Source organism: Lampetra fluviatilis, chromosome 11 (assembly GCF_964198595.1).
Source record: "Lampetra fluviatilis chromosome 11, kcLamFluv1.1, whole genome shotgun sequence".
Classification (NCBI taxonomy): Eukaryota; Metazoa; Chordata; class Hyperoartia; order Petromyzontiformes; family Petromyzontidae; genus Lampetra; species Lampetra fluviatilis.
The window spans coordinates 11,838,079-11,855,856 of NC_136285.1; the positions used below are offsets into that span (position 1 = coordinate 11,838,079).

A 17,778-nucleotide genomic window follows, 5' to 3' on the forward strand; every position below is an offset into this window, starting at 1 on the left:
AGGACCTTAGTCTATAGCCGCCATGCAAATCAGCGTCCCTACAGGGAGAAGCAACGCGCCTTTTGCGTGTCTTTGCTTTACGGCGCTTTAATTAGAATATTGTATCAGGATGGTGTGCGGACTGTGTATAAATCGCACCCACGCGTATATGGTGTGCACACAGGGATTGTGTGTGTGTGTTCGCGCGCGTTTCTCTGTGTGTGTATATGTGTGCATTTCTCTGTGTGTATATATATATGTGTGTGTGTCATTACATTTGTATGTCTATGGTATTATGGTCTTGTGTGAGTTTGGATAAAGAAGACACGTTATGGCATGAGTGTGAGAGCTTGCTAACCCACAAATTCAGCATATGTGATCATCACCATCATCATCATCATCGTCATCATCAGGCGGTCAACATTAGCGGCGATTACCTGAACTCGTCCAGGGCCTTCTCCCCTAAGTCGACTCGGCCTTAAATGAGGACCTGGCGTGGTGCATAAACATCAGCTCTAGGGAGACAGTGCCGACCGCACCGTGCCCGTTTTGGGTCGCCGTGCCGGCTTTCATCGGTGTCCACACGCAGAACTTGACCCAACGGTCTCTTAGAGGCTACGCGGGGTACCATTACCCCCTTCCCGTGCTATCCCCTCCCCATTTAAACTTTCATCTTCTCCCTCCACGTGGTGTCCCCCACTTGGTTGGGGCAGCGTGGGCCCCCTTTCTCCCTACTTTTACCATCCCCCCCCCACTCCTTCATGTGGGTCCAGTTGCGTCGGGGACCGTCTCCGTGTGAATTGCGATACCCGGTCACGCGAGCCGTTCGGCGTCCTGCGTCGGGCTCGCGTGTTTGCTACGGGCCACAAAACAAAAAACCCCAAAGTCTTCACGGGTACCTTTGTGTGTGGCGGAGCAGGAAGTACGAGACGGTGGCCGCCGTGGAGGACCCCACGGTGGCGGAGGTGACGAGCACGCTGCGCGAGTGGGGCCTCCTGTGGAAGCAGCTCTACCTGGTGAGCGTGCGTTGGTGCGCGTGGCGCACGCCTCTGTACGTTCGTAATGAAGTGTTTTGTTTTTGGGGGGGGGGGTGAGATCGCGTGAATGAAAACGCTTCGTGAACCCACCTCCGCCCGGCACAGCCAATTAGTCACCGCTTCGGCACCACGCCGGTTGCGTGCGTAGTGTGGAGAGCAACAACCCGCAAGAGCGTTGAGTGCTTGGACGTTTTGCTGGTGCTTATAACAACAGGCGTCATCAGGCGATTGCCAGATTGTTGTGGGTTTGCTCTCCAACACAACCGGTGGTGCTGAAGTAGTAACTAATTGGCCGTGTCGGAAGGATGTGGGTTTGCGACACATTTACATTCGCGCGATCTCACCCCGCAAAAAAACGTTACAATAAATAAAATTGGTCGCGAAAGTGTAAGTGTGTTTATGGACCAAAAATAATAATGATGATTATGATGCAAATCATAACGCGCTCGATATTTCATGGGACGTAAATGACCGGGACTCTTGAGGTGGCCACGGTGAGTGTTGCTCGAAATCCGGGCCAAAGAGGCGCCATCCACCACCTCGTGTGCCGTGCCAGCCTTCATAGGTGCTCGCTAATAGCACTTTCCCCAACAGCCTGTTAAGGCTACACCGGTTGGGGGGTGGGGGGGAATCTTTGTCTTTGTACTTATATCCCACTTTAAATTCTCTTTGTGGACCGGTGGCACATCAAAACGCTGGCAGTGTGTAATATTCAGCGTTGAAATGTATACCGCAGCCCATGGCTAAATGATGAAAAAAACATGTCGCATGAATATGAAAACACCTCCTTCGTTTAAAAATAATTGCCTGCCCACACTTGATTCCCCATCTCGCACGGCGGCGATTCACAAACCCACGCGGCAGCGACAAAACATCACCGCCGGTAAAACGCGACTCGCCCGGACGGTGGACAGCGGCGCAATTCATCTCAATTACCACCCCATTAGGTGGAAGGGGGGGGTGAGGGCGATGCGATGCTCGCGTAGAAATCCGCAGATGCGGGGCACCGCCGAGCGAGCGCCGTCGTGCGGCAGCTCTCCTGACCCACGTCTTCCGTTTGCGCGAGACACGACGGGGACGCGTTTGTCCGTTCCGTTCTGCCGATCGTGAGAACGGCCGTCGCGTTTTGTTCTCCCGCCCACTTGAAGTGTCCGGGCGGCTGGCGGTGCGCGGTGCGAGCCCCGCTGAGTTGTCTCGGTTTTGCCGGATCTCCGTTGCCGGCCGTGCATATTTTAACGTCAAACTGACACAAGTTATTTTCGTGTGTGTGTGTGTGCGTGTGTGTGTTCCGAACGCAAAGTAAAACATTTTTTTGTAATATATACTTTTTCTTAGTAATAAAAAATATATTTAAGAAACATTGGAAGCATATGCAAATATTAGTTGGGTGTGCGGCTTTGGTCATGTTTCACCGTCTGCCCCTGCGCGATTATTTTGCGCGCCGCCGTCGATCGCACGGAGCAAAACAAAAGTGGGGCTCGCGACGAAGCGATACTACAACAACAACCGCCATTCACCACTAAGTGGCGGTGACGTCGCCACGGCGCTTGTGCCAGGCTACGTGCACGTTAAGGGCACGTGAAGTGTCGAACGCCCGCTGGCAGGAGGTCACGGGGCAGATCCAGGTGACATGGGTCGACTGACTGAGATGACTGGCCGATACACGCGCGCACGCGCGCGCGCACAAAAACAATCAAAAGGGTGGCCTGTTGGGGAAACACCACAATCCTGCACGCGCGCATTCACCGTCGCGCGATCGGCTCCCCTACCCTTCCACTCCGCTGTCGCTAATCTTAATAATTAGAGACATCAGATTGTGGCCGCAGTCGCTCAGCGATGCCAAGGGGGTGGGGGGGGGGCTGGCTGGCCCACTTTGTAATCGTCCCCGGCTCCCGCGATCATTGAATGGGTGCTCTGCGTGTTTGGGGGCAAGGGGGGGAGAAAGCCGCCCCTGTCGTCTCTCTGTTGTCGTCGATTTAGCACGCTTGGCGCTGTATGGTGCGAAAGAAGTTCAACATACACACATACTGCAGTTTAAAGGGGGGCAAGCGACCTCATTTCACACTCCTGCCAAGACGCTGACCAGAGACACACCACTGCTATAATCTACCGCCTGCCTACTTACACAGCCACTGCCTTTTTTAACTCTCAACTTACTCTGATCCTCCGGTGTCCTGAAACAAACAGCGCGTTTTGCCGTGGTGTTAACTTTGCGGTGTTGGCACGCCCTGGCTTGGAGACGTTCAGGGCTTCATTTCGGCCGGGTCTGTCTGGGTCGGCGGCCCTGAAAATATGTCCTCACCTTGTCATACCACATCAAGTGTACCCCTTGCTGCGGCTGTGCGGTTACTAGTCGCATGCCTGCTCTAGTCTGCGAGCGACCTTGAACATGTTGATTGAGAAATTCGTCTCCGGGTATGTTGTTGTGTTGTGTCCATTCGTGGTCTCTTGAGGGTCTATCGTGACACAAGTAGGGATAAGAGTATAAAGAAAAGACACTTTTCCCATTTTTCTTATTTATCGGTGTCGTATGGCGACGCAAATAAAACATCCGTTCATTCCGATTTTTCGCACAGCAGCGCAAACCCTTGAGCTGGAGAACGTCACACGGAAATGGGTACTGCAGAGCTACCTAAGAGATGCACTCCACGTCATCTCTGGTCCACACAGTGGGGCCAGTGCTTTCCCCATCTCGTGCAGCCGTGCGGTGACAGCATGAGTCACCATGTCGCACTCAAAGTGATATTTCTTAATTCTCGGAATTTGGAGCTGTGAAAAGGAAGTCACAGCGACGGTGACCTCACTCGGCAGCAATTATGAAACGTTGAAAGCGGAACATCACTCTCGCTTCTAGATTTGAAGCTTTCGTGACTGCAAGGATTCATATTCTTTGGGTTTTTCGGTAAAGTCACGTAGGTAAAAAAATTAAAATTAATAAAAATGAAATAATAATAAAATAAAAATCACGACGTTTCGGAGGCACGAAGCTTGTGTTGCCTCCGAAACGTGACTTTACCGAAAAAACCTAAGAATATGAATATCACTCTCGCTACCGAGTGCCTTGGTCTCTCTTTCCCAAGATCGCAACCTGCTGCGGCTGGGGGTGAGGGAGGGTCACTTCATGATGTCGTGAACTTGATCGTGTCACACTCTCCTTCCTGTGCGATCCTTACCTGTTGACACCATAGTGCCGTGATTTTAAAAGGGCCGGGGACTACTTATTTGTCTATTTATTTATTGATGTGTTTATTGCTTTATTTAGAAAAACTTTTCTTTCGGCGGGGGGGGGGGAAGCGCAACAAACATAATATTTTTTTTTCATTTTTTAATTTCACCTTTATTCAACCAGGTAAAAAAACCCTTGAGGTTAAAAACAGATTGGGACTGGCCACCTGCTTGCTGTGCTGCCGCCTCATCGCCCACCGCGGGGGCGGCTGGCCTGCGCGTAATCGCTTCGGCATCGCAGTGCCCATTGATGATTAGGTTCTATAATGAGATAAGCCAGCGATGGAACTGAGACAATATATCGTGTGTGTGTGTATATATACAGCCCAGCCACCGCGTGCCTAAACGGCTTTTATTCGGCCGGATAGAGGGGGCTAAACGGGCACGGCACGGGCTGGAGAAGAGACGGAGTGGTCTGATCTACCGCGCGACGTGCACGTTTTGCCGAGTGTAGACGACATCGTGTATGTATGTTGAACTTTTTTCGCACCATACGTAGCCTACCATGCTAATCGGAGTTGCGGGGAGAAGGACAACAAACTAACACACAACGGGTGTGGAGCTGAGTGGACTTGCCGATGACTGGTACCAGCGGTGTCAAGATCGGCCTCTGTGGAGGAGGCTCGTGAAGGACGCTGCTACTGGGCAGTTGGAGGCAGTCACCCTCCAACAACAACGGAGGGCAGAGGAGCGACGCTCACAACAACGAGTGGAGCGCCGGGCGGCTAAAACACAGCAAGTTGGCACAGTAGGGGGCACAAGGTGGTGCATCGGTCAGTCAGTCAGTCAACCCATGGCACCTGGGTCTGTCACGTGACCTCCTGCCAGCAGGCGTTTGACACTTCATGTGGCCTTAAATTGCACGTAGCCCGGTACAAGTACTGTGGTGATGTCACCGCGAATGGCGGTTGTTGTTGTTGTGAACTCTGGGTAATTACTGATAGCGGACCGGGAGTCAAAACGGTGAGTCTCTATGAATCTCCGTGAATCTCCACGTATCGTTGTGAGTCTCTATGAGTCTCCATGCATCTGTCTAAATATCTACGTATCTCTACGAATCTTTACGACGATCGTGACCAACGATGGCTACGACGATACTAACACAAGTGCCTCCTACCCCCCTCCTGCGTCCGTCGGTGTCTCCGTGTGGCCATGCAGAGGAACCACGGCGATCTGTTCCACCGGCTGCGACACGTCATTCAGGAGCTGCTGGACCTGCGCCGGCAGCTGCTCTCCGGAGTGCTCACCCAGGAGCAAATCCGTGACGTCAAGCGCCACTCCACGGCACGCCTCGACTGGGGCAATGAGTGAGCGGGGGGGGGGTGGGGGGCATCGTCGGGGGCAGCTGAGGGCAGGGCTGGGGTGTTGAGTGAGCGGGGTGTTGGGGCAGCTGAGGGCAGGGCTGGGGTATTGAGTAAAAGGGGTGTTGGGGCAGCTGAGGGCAGGGCTGGGGTATTGAGTGAGCTGGGTTTTGGGGCAGCTGAGGGCAGGGCTGGGGTATTGAGTAAGAGGGGTGTTGGGGCAGCTGAGGGCAGGGCTGGGGTATTGAGTGAGCTGGGTGTTGGGGCAGCTGAGGGCAGGGCTGGGGTATTGAGTAAGAGGGGTGTTGGGGCAGCTGAGGGCAGGGCTCGGGAAATGAGTGTGGCATAGAGCGTTGAAGAGCATGGCTGGGTTAATGAGTGAGAGGGGCATTAGCGCAGCGGAGGTCAGGGCTGGGGTAATGAGTGAGTGTGAGATAGGGGGCAGTGGGGGGGTCGGGTTGCCACCTGTCCTGGCTTTTCCAGCATCATTCTCTCGTTGAGGTGGCTGCCCAGGGAAATCTGCGAGTCTTCCCGGTTCATTAAAAGTCCCGTTTATTTTTTTCGGTTGCTGAACAATACCGTACCGTATCACGCTCCACGCATTGTGTTTAGAACACAGCTCTCCCCACCCCTCTCTTGGCTATTGTGCAATGCTGTTCTTTCCACGGTACGTCCCTGGGAGACACGACGTGGGACAGTATCTCTAGACACGACGTGGGACGTAGTCTCTTCTAGATGATAATGTAAAGGTGCACCGCTCCAGCGATTTCCTAATCTCCTAAGAGGAAGAGTGTACCGGGCGGGCCGCAGTAGGGCAAACAAGCCGTCATCAATCCCAGAGATTCTTTGGCGGGATCGGTTCATCGGGTGCTTTGCTCGGGATATCGGTGTCGGTCCGCATCTTTGAGCGCCGTTTCTTACGCGGCGCTAAAGTCGGAGGTTTCGAGGGCTCTGGCTGGCAGCGCTCGAAAACGGCATGCAGGGGTGAAGACTACGATACACAAACACCCACGCACGGGCACGTGGTGGCAAGCGTCCGCGCGATGTTAGCGGCACCCCGTCAAAGTCGCAACGGACGAGCGTTGTCGCTCACTGTGAAATTGAGCAAGACCGTTGTGATTATGCTTTGGGTCTTTTGGTAAAGTCACGTAGATAGAACAATAACATTATAAAAATGTATAATTAAAATAAAGTGAATTAAAAAAAGAATACAAAATTTGCACCTGATTGCTTGTGTTGCAATTGAAACGTCGTGATATTTTTATTATTTTTTATTCACTTTTTCATCTTTATTTTTTATTATTTTATTGTTCTATCTGCGTGACTATACCGAAAGATCCAAAGAATATGAATTCCTGCAGTCACGAAAGCTTTAAGTCAAGATTTAACCGTTGGGATTATTTGTTATTATTCGAAGAGCTTTTGCGAAAGGGATGACGGTGGGGGGGGAGGGGGCGGGTAGAGGAGGTAATTCCCAAGCGGAGGAGTGCGAAGCGAGAAGGATGAAGAGAGGGAGAAGTTGTTGTTGTTGTGACCTGCAGACGTGGTGGTTGAACTCGGCACGACAGAGACGCAACCTTCAGAGTTGAGGGCTGTGACCGAGCGTAGGTCCAGCCTTAAATTTGTGAGCGCATCAGTGTCTGCGGGGTGGGCTGCTGGAGAGAGAGCGAGTCTGTGGTGGTGGTGGTGGTGACGACGATTGGGTGTAGGCATGCATGGCTTGTTGGCCTGGCGGGGTTTGTCTTGGGGTTTGGAGAGTTGAGCCTCCTGCAACCTGGAGTTTGGGGTAAAAGTCACGGATGCAGGAAAAATTGCTGACTCGCCAGATGCCGCATTCCACAGGGCAGCGCCATATGGCTTCACAATTTGTTCCGTGGTAACCGGAAAAAAACAAAACCCCGACGCTAAAATTAACACGTTTGAGCAGCAGGAACGGCAGCAGCAGTAGCAGCTTATGTAACGTGATATATAAACTGTCCTGTTATAAGCCATCACGTCTAATCCTTTGGTATTATGCCACAGATATTGACGAGTGCCGCTATTTATTTTTCTCTCTCTCGCAAATGACATTTAAACGACTGTTTTTCGTACTCGCTTAACCGTCTAATAACAGCCATTTATTTATTTGCTTACACGTATTTGGACGTTTGGCACGGGTTTTTTTTTTATTTTTTTCGTGTAGGACGTTACTCAGCGTTGCCGTGCAGTTCGCGAAATGCGCGCGTCCCACGCGTTCCCGTCTGCTTCCTGCCCGGATCCTGTCTGCCGCCGTGGCAGATGTTCCCTGCGGAGGCCAGAGGGCAGAGGTCAGAGGGCAGTGGGGCCAATGAAAGGCAGTGGGGGGGTCATGCGAGATGGAGGGGGAGAGCGAAGTCGTAGGTGGAGCAGGAATGAGCCGGGATTGTGGCGGTGGTGTAGAGTGGCCGTGAATGGGAGCAGCCTGGCAATGCTCGTTGGGTTGGGGGGGATGTTAACTACCTCGCCTGGTATACAGGAGGTCGTGGGTTCGATCCCGACCCTGACGCCTGCTGCTGTATATTTGGTGTTTGCGTGGCTCTCTCCGGGTTCGTTGAGCTATCATTTGCGGGGCGGTCGCTTCTGAAAAGGAGATATACAACCCAAGTGGGCCTTACCTTGTAAAATAAACATAGTTTAGTTTAATACAGTAGTTCCCTTGGTTAACAGTGATATCGGTTAATGTTTTTTTTTAATTAACGTTTTTCCTCCCATAGGACCCCATGGTTTCGACTAAAGTCAAAATTGTTGATTAACGGTGCGTTTACGTGATGCACGCGAGCCATGCCTTCAGCCAATCAGTGATGCCTATTTGTGAGCCGTTTAGACCTCGACTGGCTTCGTTTACATTACGTTTCCTGTTTTCGCAGTGGAAACAGCTCTCTTCCCATGTTAACAGTTATTTCGGTTCAACAGTAGTTTTCGTAGAACGGATTAAAACACGTCAACCGAGGGGACCACTGTAGCTCAGTTTTAGTTTAGGCCCGGCTGGCGAGCGCGGAGAGACCGACGATGGTGGAATGTCCACGCGGAAGGATATTGCATTTCTCTGCCCCCACACCGGCTCCCCTGGGGAGCGAATGCTCGCAGCGCCCTAATAGATTGAATAAGACAGCGCATCAGGGGAATGTCCCCCCCCCTCCCCATTAGGACGTGCGCGCGTCTTCCCCCGATCGCCGCCGCCGCCGACGTTTCATCGAACTTCTCTCCGCTTTGGCGCGGAGGCGTTTTTCAATTAGTTGTCGAGGCATATCGATCTGCGTGAGAGGGGGGGGGTGGCGGCTGAGAGTGAAGAAGACAAGGTTGCGGTGAGTAGCGGCAGGGCAATGAGAGCAACTCCTTTGACAGTTGTGTGTTTTTTTTTTAAACCGAAGACGTCGACAAAAGTGACTGCCCAAGATGCTGGATGGCCAAGCGGTCCGCCCACTCGCTGCCGAGCCGTTTGTCTACCCAATAGGGTACTCGAATAGGGGTTTACGAAAAATGGACCACCAGCAATGATTTATTTTACCAATGAAGGCTCACTTGAGCTCTATGGCTCGTTTTCAGAAGCGACCCGGCCACAAGTGATAGCTCAGCAACGTGGCTTAGAATGTGGAAATGTACAGCAGCAAAATACTTTAAACACACGTCGATTGTAAATGTGGAGGGAAAACCAAGAGGACCCGGAAAAAAATCCCATTAAACTCCAAACATACAGGCATCAGGGTCGGGATTGAACCCACGACTTCCTGTATGCCAGGCGAGGTAGTTAACATCTCACCACCGCGGACCCCATAAAAGTGGCTCCTCATTCCCATTTTAATGCTGGTGCGCCAGCCCGAATTCTAAATTATCTGCATGTAAAAGGTGAATGGAATCCATGGTGGGTTTTTGCGCAGTCCGTGGGCTGCTTTGACCCTTTCACCTTAATTGGCTGGTAAGTATAGAGAGACACGATTGGTGATAAGCGTGCATTGTGAATCTCGAGTTATGACGATGACTTTAACCCATCTTTTTTTAAGTCTTGTGACCAAATCCTCTTCATTGGCGCACTTGCCCTTGCTTGGATGCTGCACATCAAAAAAATAAATTATGAAACCGCTCTGCTTTCACAATGCTCACGTGATGCCGCAGATTTGCGAGATCCGTGGCGTGCGCGCCACTTGCGTTTCGGAACATTTTGGAAAGCCGCGGCAGTGAAATCTGGCTCGTGTATTCCTTTGGTAAGCGGCGAGCTCACCGCCCTTGTGGAGCCTTTCTGCACGGCTGGAAATCTAAAGGCAGTCCAATTTGCCCAAAAGAGAGTGAGAGCGAGTAAAAAAAAGAATAGAAAATCTGAAGCCAAGCCGCTGCGTTCAAAATTATTTCGCACATGTTGGATGTGGCTGCTCAAAAGCGGCTGGCTCCCTACGCGCTGGCTCACTCACGACGCACTGCCTCGCTCGCTACGCGCTCACTCACGACGCGCTCGCTTGTGCCGCCGCTCACGGTTACTGCCGCTAACGACGACTTGCCGGCTGTTCCACGGTGCAAAGATAAAGCACGGGCCGAGGGGTCACGGGCAGGGGAATGCTTCGCCGCTATGAAATTGCTTCCTTACAAATGCCTGGCCGTCCATTCCACTCTTTAATTCTTTAACTCACCCCCCCCCCCGCCGCCGCCGTCACCGCCAAACCAACGAATTCCTCGGCGGTATTCTGCGCGGCGAAAATCACGAGACCTTTCGCCCGTTTTTAATATTCCTTTCCCGCGCGGCACACGTGGCGGTTTGGTACAGGTTTGGGATGCTTCCCCCCTCCACCCCCGTAGGCTTTTCCCGAACGGGCGACGAATATTAATAATTGTGGAAACCGCGTTCGTCAGGATCATAGGTCCGCCCACGGGTTAATGAGGTCGCAGGTTTGCTGTAGGTTTTTTTTCCATCCCCCCCCCACCTCTTCCCGGCACGTGCATCTGCCGGCGCGGCCGTTCCGTGGTTGCTTGTTTGTCACGGTCGTTGCGATGCGGCGCTCACGTGGCGACCTATTTTTAGCCAACGAGCGCTTGGCATCGACCGTGGCATCGGCTCCCGAGCCTTTGCATTCTGGGTTTATTTTTTTGCAGACCGCAGTTTTTGCCCAGGCGGCCCCCGTCGGGGGCGGCCTCCGCGAGTTCCGGCCAGAGGTCGCAAACGGGTTTTGATTTCTTACCCGTACCCGTACCCGGCCGCACCAGGGTCGCAAATGGGTACCCGTACCTGTACCCGGCCGGGTACGGGTACCCGTTCCCTACCCGTACCCTACCCGAAATGAGTGACAAACGGTTACTCACCAGTGACTCACGGCCTATCCGTACCCGTACCCGGCCGCACCAGGGTCGCAAACGGGTACCCGTACCCTTACCTGGCCGGGTACGGGTAGCCGGGTATCGGGTAGGGTACGGGTATCGGGTACCCGGTTGCGACCTCTGGTTCCGGCGACCTTCGGGGGAAGGCGTCGGGAGCGGACGGGTGGGATATTGCCAGGGCTGTGTGGCGGGTCGCCGTGCGTCTGCTCGTGCAGCGGCTGCGGGGTCTGGCAGCGGGGCAGAAAGCGTTTGGCAGCAAAGGTGCGGGGGGTGGCATCAACTGCAGTTTGAGAAAATTTAAATGGAAATTATTCCGTACGTTTGTTTTCGTTGCGCACTATTGTATAGCGGGGATTAGCGTAGTTGGCTATGTACAGTGCGAAAGAAGTTGGACATACATACAGATATAGACTCGCACGAAGTCCCATAGATTTACACAGAGACCCATAGTTTGTTGTTCTTCCCCCGCACCTCCGATTCGCACGGTTGGCTACGTACGGTGCGAAAGACGTTCAACATACATGCGTAGATACATTTCATGCCGGTCACCCGGACATCTGAAACGTCCGGGAAGCTTTCGGCGGCATGTTTGAGAGCTCCACTAATTGGATGTTACCGTGGCAATACACGGTGCTCCTTTTTGTTGTTTGTTTTTGAATCGGGCCGATGGCCCCCCTGAGACCCACTGTCTGTTCTTCCGAGGGAGAATCTGCTCGTGGTAATGAGTACGCTTCCTGTTTTATGGCAGTTGTGCTTCGAGATTCAGTTTATCCACAGCGAGGGAGAGGAGGGAGATGATGAATGCTTATTGGTTGTTGTGACTCTGATGACGTCGATTGACCTAGTCACCGTCAGTCGCCTCCTTGTCACTCGTCCGTCACTACTACCACGGGTACCGTTCCCATGAACTTCGCTCATTGAGTTGCTGAGGATTTGGTCTTCAAGACTGACCGTTTCGTCTCGTGCTGTGTTGAACCACCACACTGTAGGTCACCAACCACACTCACCCAACCCACCCACTCACCACGCTGCATGTCATAACCACACACTCACCCAACCACCACATCGTAGGTCAGAACAGCACACACACTCACCCAACCACCACATTGCAGGTCACGCACCCACTGACCAGTGCTCTACGTAGCTCTCTGCTTCTCCGCCCGCATTGCTTTAATTTGGAATTCCCCCCCCCCCCCCACATTGTCTATTGTTCCAATGTCCTAATGATAACCTTGCTCACTCCCAAGAGAAATGTATGAACTCTTTTATCTATTCGACTTTGAATAGTTCTATGTGTTGCTGGTCGCTCGGCGCTTCGGGCTTTTGCTCGGCAAAACTGTGATGAGTGAAAAATAAAAAAAGTAACGGATCAAAGTATGCACGAGTTCATGCGCCCCAATCTAGGAATGGCAGCGAACAGTCACGGAGACATGCCCATTGGCAAATATCAACGCAGCCTCGTGGAATTTCCACCACCAGCTCACAGCTACCGGCAGACATGAGCGTCCGCCCCCCCCCCCACAATCACCTGACTTTTGACGGTCACTGTGTTACGTGCTTAAGGAGGACGATCAACAGTAGAGATGTCGCTCTCAATAGCATCGTGGTGTGTGAGAACAGCACAGGCTGCTGCTGCTGTTGCTGCTGCCGCTGCTGTTGCTGCCTTTGCTGCTACTGCAAGCGCCCCACAAATGCCGAAATCATCGACTGCCACACAGGCGGCGTACAGAGGGTGACTTGCCCGTGGCCGTGTGTGTGCGCGCGACCAGGCAGCTGGGCCTGGACCTGGTGCCGAGGCAGGAGGAGTTCCGGATGGTCGACCCTGACGAAATCAGCGTCACCGAGTTGTTCCGGCTGGTAAGGCGAAGAAGAAAGAAACAACACACTGACACCCACCGTGCAGAGGGGGGCGGCATCTCCTAGACCACAACCCCCCCCCCCCCACGTGCTCTCCGCGCCGGCCACAATCGTGATTGGCATGGGGGCTGCCACCTTTGGATTCAACAAACTACGGTCAAATATCACGAAATGAAGGGTCAATGAATGTACGTATGTTGAACTTCTTTCGCAGCGTACATAGCCAACTATGATAATTATCAGACGTGCGGGGCGGGGAGAATGACAAACTAAACACAAAAAGCAGTTTTAGAGGAATGAGTTTTCAATCTCGATTGAAAAGTGCGTAGCTCCCAGTAGCTTCCTAATATCGGGACGAAGGGGGTTCCAAACGGTCGCAGAATCGCATCCAAAAGCGCGCGATGCGGAGACTGCCTTTGTTTGTTGGCTAGTCAGTCATATGTCCTGGATAAAATGCCTTTGTTTGTGTGTGTGATGACCGTGTGAAGCTGCATGCGAGCTATTTAATGGGTCAAGAGTCACAGTTGTGCTGAGCCAGACCTATCCAAAATCTGAAATCGTCCGCACTAATTATGCACGAGTGGAAACACTTATTGATGGGCATGTAGCGCGTTGAACGCGGCAGCAATTCGAGTAAATTGTCGAGATTCGGGGTCACGGTTTAATTCAAGAGTCCATAATTTTTTTGTCCCGTTACCACTGTCTTCTTTATGGTATTTGTCGTTTCTTTGTGCGCGTGTGTGTGTGTGCGCGTGTGTACACAGGTTTATCCGCTCCAGTAGGTAGGCAAAATGCAACGCTAGCGTATAATTTGCATGTGATTTGCATAAATCATAAATGCATTCGCATGCATATATATATACACACACACACACACTTCCATGCATCTATCAGTGCCATTGCACGTACGGCAATACCGCACTAGTTACCCAGCGATCGTTAAACGCGTCCCGCGGCTAGGCGCGACGTAACGGCGTACCATCGTCACGCTGTCATGGCCGTGTGAATTGCCTCAGGGTGGAGTGAAATTGGTCTCGAAAAAGCTGGTGGTCATAATGATCGTTTTTTATCACATCGGTGTTGGCGTCCACATGACCCTTCCCATTCATGGCGTTGGCGATTCCCTTACGGGCTTGGAGAGGTTTGAGACAGGCACTCTGCGGCTGCCTGCCCTGGCTACCTATCTACCCATGGGCCCTGACCCAGGGTAACCACCGCTGGTCGGTGGTGAGATGTTAACTCCCTCGCCTGGTATACAAGAGGTCGTCACGTTCGATCCCAATCCCGATGCCTGCATGTTTGGAGTCTGCGTGTCTCTCTCCTCGTGGTGCCGTGGATTTTTCTCCGGGTCCGCCGGTTTTTCCCTCCAAATTTAGAATCAACGTCACACGTTTAGAGTATTTGATTCCTATACATTTCCAAGTGATAAGCCACTTCGTGGAGCTATCATTTGAAAAAGAGCCTTATGGCTCAGTGGGCCTTGCCTGGTAGAAATAAAAAATACATGATCAGTTTAGTTTGTTGAGTTTAGTCCAAAATACCCAGGACATGATGATTTCTTTGCTTGTTTACCCAGGAAAGCCTCACCGAGTCTCAACAAATATTTTCTGGAGGGTCCTGCCAAATGTTTTGCACTGGGGGATGCGATGTTGCTCCGTGTTATCCCAATTGATTCCTCAGCATTTGGATGTATGGCCAATACCAGTTACATTACGTGTTTTATTTTAGCTATTGGAGGAAAACCGGAGAACCTGGAGTTAAAACCATGCAGAACACGGGGGAGAACATACGAGCTCTATCCGTATATAAAGGCGTCCGAGTATGGAATCTAACTCGGACTCTTCTCGCTGTGAGGCACAGCTGGTTGTACTGCTGTGCTACCAACCTGCTGACCAAATCATATCGCGGGAGGAAGAATGTTTCAGAGTGCCGGAGGAGGGGAGAGAACTGCATGCGATTGCTTCATCTCGAGCGGTGTGAAGCCGCTCACCGAAACACGACATTCTTGCTGTCCCGCGGAGACGTAGACTTGCCAGGACAGCTGCCTCAACAAGCGGACAATCTTCAGAAAATCAGGACAGGTGGCAACTCTCTAACCCTTCCAGCCAAGGATTCACTTCTCCCTCTGCACTCGATGCCAGGATGCAGAGGGAGCTTCAGGCCACCGCGAGTGTAAACTTTGTGTTCGAGGCGTATTTGAAAATAGATTCCAGCACGGCGGGCGCTTTCTCCTGCCAGGTCATTTGGAAGCTCGAACTTTCCCAACCCGCCCCCCGCGTGTTTTCTCGCTTCGGGCCAACACGGCAGTGCCGGCGAGAGTGGAGATCGTATGAGAAACACGCCAGCTGTTCGGGAGCTCCTCTTGAAAAAAAAAACAACGGTTTCTGTCCTCATCACTCAGCAGTCCTGAGTCACGCCTAATGACCGTGTCGCCAACAGACGCTCGGATTGTTAGCATTCAACCTGTCGGCGAGTGGGAACACAGTGAGAGTCAGGATATTCCAAACGATGTCTTTCTGCGTTTTTACCGATCTACCCCCAATTCAAATCCACTCATTCGACGTCGCACGCCAACGATGATTGTTAGACATTTGCCACGTGACGCACTAAAGCAACCTTAATGCTATATATATATGTATGTTTTACAAATATAATTAGCGCTGTGACATTTTAGCTATTAAATACTAACTTTTTACCGCTAACATTTTATTTATTTCCTCCATTCTCTTCCTAAAGCAGACGGGGGGGCGGGGGGGGGGCAAGCGCATTTTCTCATCTGATGTAAATAAATGGACCAAATTATCGCCTCTGGGAGCCGTTCAAAGATCAATGAGAACACTATCATTTATAGATGTTGATTACCTTATGAATAACCCAACTGGTAATGCATATCCATTTTCATTTAAATTCATGCATTAACCCCTCCCCCCCGCACCCTCCCCCCCCCCTCCCCCTCTCTGGTCTTCGCACCTGATTGGCTCACAAGCGACGACGTCACATTTTTACCGCCTCTATTTAAGACCGAGGCAGGAGGATTATTTCACAACTCTGGCTGTCGACCTGATGATGCTGGTTGTTGTAATTACCGGCGCAACGTCACGGTACTCGAATTGTAAATGTCGTGGGGTTTACCCTCCAACGCACCGGTGTTGCTGTACTAGTAACGAATTGGCACGTTCTGCTTACGTGACAACCCCTTACTCATTGGCCGTGTCGGGTGGTGGCGGGTTTAACGACACATTTTTATTCACGCGATCTAACCCAAAAACCTCTAATCGTGGACGTGATTCCCACTGTTGTCGGTCCAAACTCGCCTTCGGGTCGACCTCTTGCCGAGTTAACGCGGGCAAACGGGGACATTTCCCGACAGGCGCACGTGAACCCTGCCGGAGCGCCGCCGGGTCGCGACGGCCCGACGCTGTCGCTCTGCACGCGTTGTCGTGAAATTCTTCGAGGAATCCGATGCGGAAATGCGTCGGAGAGCCGCGCAGCACAACCCGAGAAGCAGCCCTTGGTGCTGTGCACAAACGCGCAGTTGTGCACTTGAAGGCCCAACAAGGAAAACGGCCTCTGCGTTACCTTTTTTTGCCAGTGTCAAAATGATGGAAAGAAAGAATGTAATGCTTTGGATGCTTGACCCGAGCTATCCATGCTGTGATACTTACATCGCCTTTACACTCCTTGCCTTGTGGCCTTCTCGGGCCTAACGCCGGTGGTGAGACTAGGCCACCAAGCAAGCTGCCGTCTCTGGTGTAGGTCAATCAGTTTCAAAGACAATGCGGACTTTATCAGAGCATGTTTGACTGCATGATTTACCACAAACACGGGTGGTTAATGCAGCTTTGATGCCTCGCAATCGGTGCCTGTTTGGTGTTTGAACATATTAACAACTCCCGTGTTAGTGCCGGGAAAAGGGTTAAAGCGGATTCTTATTTTCAGCGAAAACAGTGAGTTTGCATCCTACAAAAGTCATTTCCTGCTCATCCGAGCATTGAAGTGTTGTTTGCATTCCCGTGGCGGTTTGCGAGTCTATCCATAGGACAGCCACTATTGACTTACCCACAGTGCGTGGTATTGACTCCCTGGATAGATGAGCTCGGTCAACCCTCAAGCAAAATTGGGAAGTCAGCGGCAGAGGGTCCTGCTCCCTCCACTGCTGAGCCACCCTCAACCGCATCCACTGCAAAAACCGTGGCCAGCAGCAGATGCGGATACCCTGATGCACAAATGGAAAAGTCTCCAGTGTGCGACTGTGGTGATCCAGAACAGAGCGATACAACGTCTGACGACGCAATGCCCGATCCACAAATACGAAGGAGACATCGCGGCGATGCACTCCGCAGCTCTTGATGCGGTTGCCTGGCTTGACCGCCTCAATGTGAAATTGTAGTTGTTGGTCTGCATCAGCCATAGCAAAGAAGAAGAAGAAGCCACCTGGCTAGTTTTCAGGGTCCTGCGTTGGGATGTTTGGTAAATTCCGCTCGTGAGTGTTTGTACTCGTGGGAAGAAACCAGAGTACCTTGAGAAAACTCCCACGTACGAGGGGGAGGGGTGACGCTAACAGCGCCGCACAGATGGATTCGATCAACGTGTTGTGTGCTGTGTGATCTGACCACCTCGTGGACCAGCGGGGGGTTTAGGAGCATCACAGATTGGCACGATCCACCAACTCTGCTCCTCCAGGCGTGCGCCACCGCGCCCGTCTCGTTACCGGCAGTGTTGCCACCTGCCTCCGCCTCATCATCGTCGGCCATGATCTATCCGCTGCTGTATGAAGGCCTCCCTAAGCTGTCGCCGTCTCTCACGGTTCTGCGATGGGACAATGACAGTCGCCGTTCGCCAACAAGCGGCGGTGACATCACCACGGCGCTTGTGCCCGGCCAGGTGCACTCCGAGGCCATTTGAAGTGTGGAAGGCTCGCTGGCAGGAGGTCATGTGACAGACCCAGCTGCTGTGGATTGACTGACTGAGATGACTGTCAAGATGCACCAGCTGTGCCACCCTACTGTGTCAACTTGCTGTGTTTTTCATCCGCACCCGCCGCTCCGCTCGTTGTT

The 17,778-nt window shown here is 52.2% G+C and overlaps 1 protein-coding gene across 5 annotated transcripts in view; it reads left to right on the forward strand.

Annotated features, from left to right (window-relative positions):
• DOCK4 (dedicator of cytokinesis 4) overlaps nt 1–17,778 on the forward strand; it is a 131,751-nt gene that overhangs the window by 41,826 nt on the left and 72,147 nt on the right. For all 5 annotated transcript variants that reach the window (XM_078860993.1, XM_078860994.1, XM_078860995.1 and 2 more), the window contains exons 5-7: nt 899–995; nt 5,400–5,548; nt 12,634–12,721. In XM_078860993.1, coding sequence (XP_078717119.1) covers nt 899–995; nt 5,400–5,548; nt 12,634–12,721 — 334 coding nt within the window. The remainder of the gene's footprint in view (nt 1–898; nt 996–5,399; nt 5,549–12,633; nt 12,722–17,778) is intronic.